Source organism: Plasmopara halstedii, assembly GCF_900000015.1.
Source record: "Plasmopara halstedii genome assembly, contig: Scaffold_2680, whole genome shotgun sequence".
Classification (NCBI taxonomy): domain Eukaryota; phylum Oomycota; class Peronosporomycetes; order Peronosporales; family Peronosporaceae; genus Plasmopara; species Plasmopara halstedii.
Genome location: NW_020189586.1, coordinates 214,884 through 216,661, shown reverse-complemented (window position 1 = coordinate 216,661; position 1,778 = coordinate 214,884). Strand labels below are relative to the sequence as shown.

At 51.5% G+C, this 1,778-nt stretch overlaps 1 protein-coding gene across 1 annotated transcript; it reads right to left on the bottom strand.

Moving 5' to 3' along the window:
* Nucleotides 1–198: 198 nt before the first annotated feature.
* Nucleotides 199–843, bottom strand: PHALS_04767 (FOG: Transposon-encoded proteins with TYA, reverse transcriptase, integrase domains in various combinations; the record flags this gene model as incomplete). Its single annotated transcript, XM_024718604.1, has 1 exon — nucleotides 199–843. One exon carries the CDS (start codon nucleotides 841–843, stop codon nucleotides 199–201), a length of 645 nt encoding a protein of 214 aa, XP_024583986.1.
* Nucleotides 844–1,778: the final 935 nt, after the last annotated feature.

Genomic DNA, 1,778 nt, shown 5'->3' with positions numbered 1-1,778 from the left:
GCCTAGGATTACCTTTACTGTCGACATATCCATGACCGCAGCGAAGGTGAGCGCATAATTGATGCCGAAAACTTGCTCGTTCCCACACGCAACTAGCCGCGCCTTGAGACGCTCCACCGCGCTATTCGCATCTGCTTTGGTCTTGAATACCCACTTACCGTGCAGCATGTTGGCCCCAGCCGGTCGCTTGATCACATTTTAGACACCATTGTTTTGGAGAGCGAGGATCTTCTCGAGCATTTCCTTTCTCCATCCTTCAGCTTTCGTGCTGCGCATTGCCCCCGCGTGTGTCTTGGGATCATCTTCGTTAACTTGCATCACAGCTGGTACATCATTTGTCACGTGTTTACTGTCTTGTGCCGCTCGCTTGGCAGCCCCTCGTGTGGCATGGGATGCACTTACCCACGATTTCTGATTAGCCTTACCCTTTGTTTTAGCTACGACGGGGACAATCAAAAATGTTTCCTCCTCAGGTCCTGCGTCGTAGAGTAGCTGCTCGCTGTGCTTGTCAGAGGGTGTCTTAATATTCTTGACGTGTTGGGTCACGATCATTCCGTTGGCCGTGCGTATGAACACACGATATCCTTTGGTCTCGTTGCTGCGACCCACAATGATAACAATCTGAGCCCGATGTGCAAAGGAGTTCTTCTTCGGGTCACGGTACACTGTGCACAACGAACCAAAAGTAACGATATCACGAAGATCGGGTGCTTGACTTGTTAGCACCTTGATTGGTGATGCTCGGTTGACGTTCGAGCTTGTGGGACTGCGATTCAGTATGTACGCTGAGTAATCCACCGCATCTACCCAGAAATTCAGCGGGAGCTTGCTTGCAAAAGTCATTGAGCAGGTCATTTTAGTTCCGTTCGGTGCATGCGCTCTGCCTTGCCATTTGATGCTTGATTTCTTGCTTCGCTCACCTGCCGTGACACGCCGGCTGACTTGCAGAACAAATCAACGTTCCAGTATTCCCCACCCCCATCTGTGCGTAGCACATGAATGCGACATTCGATGCGCTTCTCAAAACACTACGAATTCTTTGAACCTTTTCGCTGCTTGATCCTTGGTGCGTGCCAGAAATACGCGGCAGTAATTGCTCTTGTAATTGACAAAATTAACGAGGTACCGATTCCCAAGGCGGTCTCTTGGCGTCATCGGTCCCTTAAGGCCTGAGCAAATCATATTGCCGATGTGATCGATCGGGGAGTGCACATCCGTATCTTTCTTTGACTGCGCGTTCTTGGTTTGCTTACTCTCGGCGCACGTGACGCACACCATGCGTCGACAGTCCGTGAGCTGAATTCCAGAGTCGGGCTCGAGCGCCATTCTCTCGATTGTGTCGTACGATAGGCGCCCGAAACGCTGTTGGAAATGCATGAGTGCTCCACGCTGCACGTTTTCTCAGCGCTCCTTCACCTTAGTAATCGATGCCACGATGGAACCAGCCTTGCAAATGTTGTCTCGTTCGGCTTGCACTTCTACAACAAGCACATTGTTCTGCATTGCAACATCAAAGACGACGTCGCCGGTGTTGAGCGATCTTATCGTTCGCCGATCGTTTGCGTAAGCGAGCTTGTATCCCTTGAGCTCGAGCTTGCCGTACGACAAGATATTGCGGGCTAGCTTTGGTGCGTAAGAGACGTCCGTTAGGCGAACGATGCTCGGCTTGCCGAGCGCCATTACCGCAGTAGCACGCTACCGACCAGCGTCAGCTGAAGCATCTTGCCATCGGCAACCAAACACTGATCGTCACATTCTCGAGCATCTTCGAGTAGCGT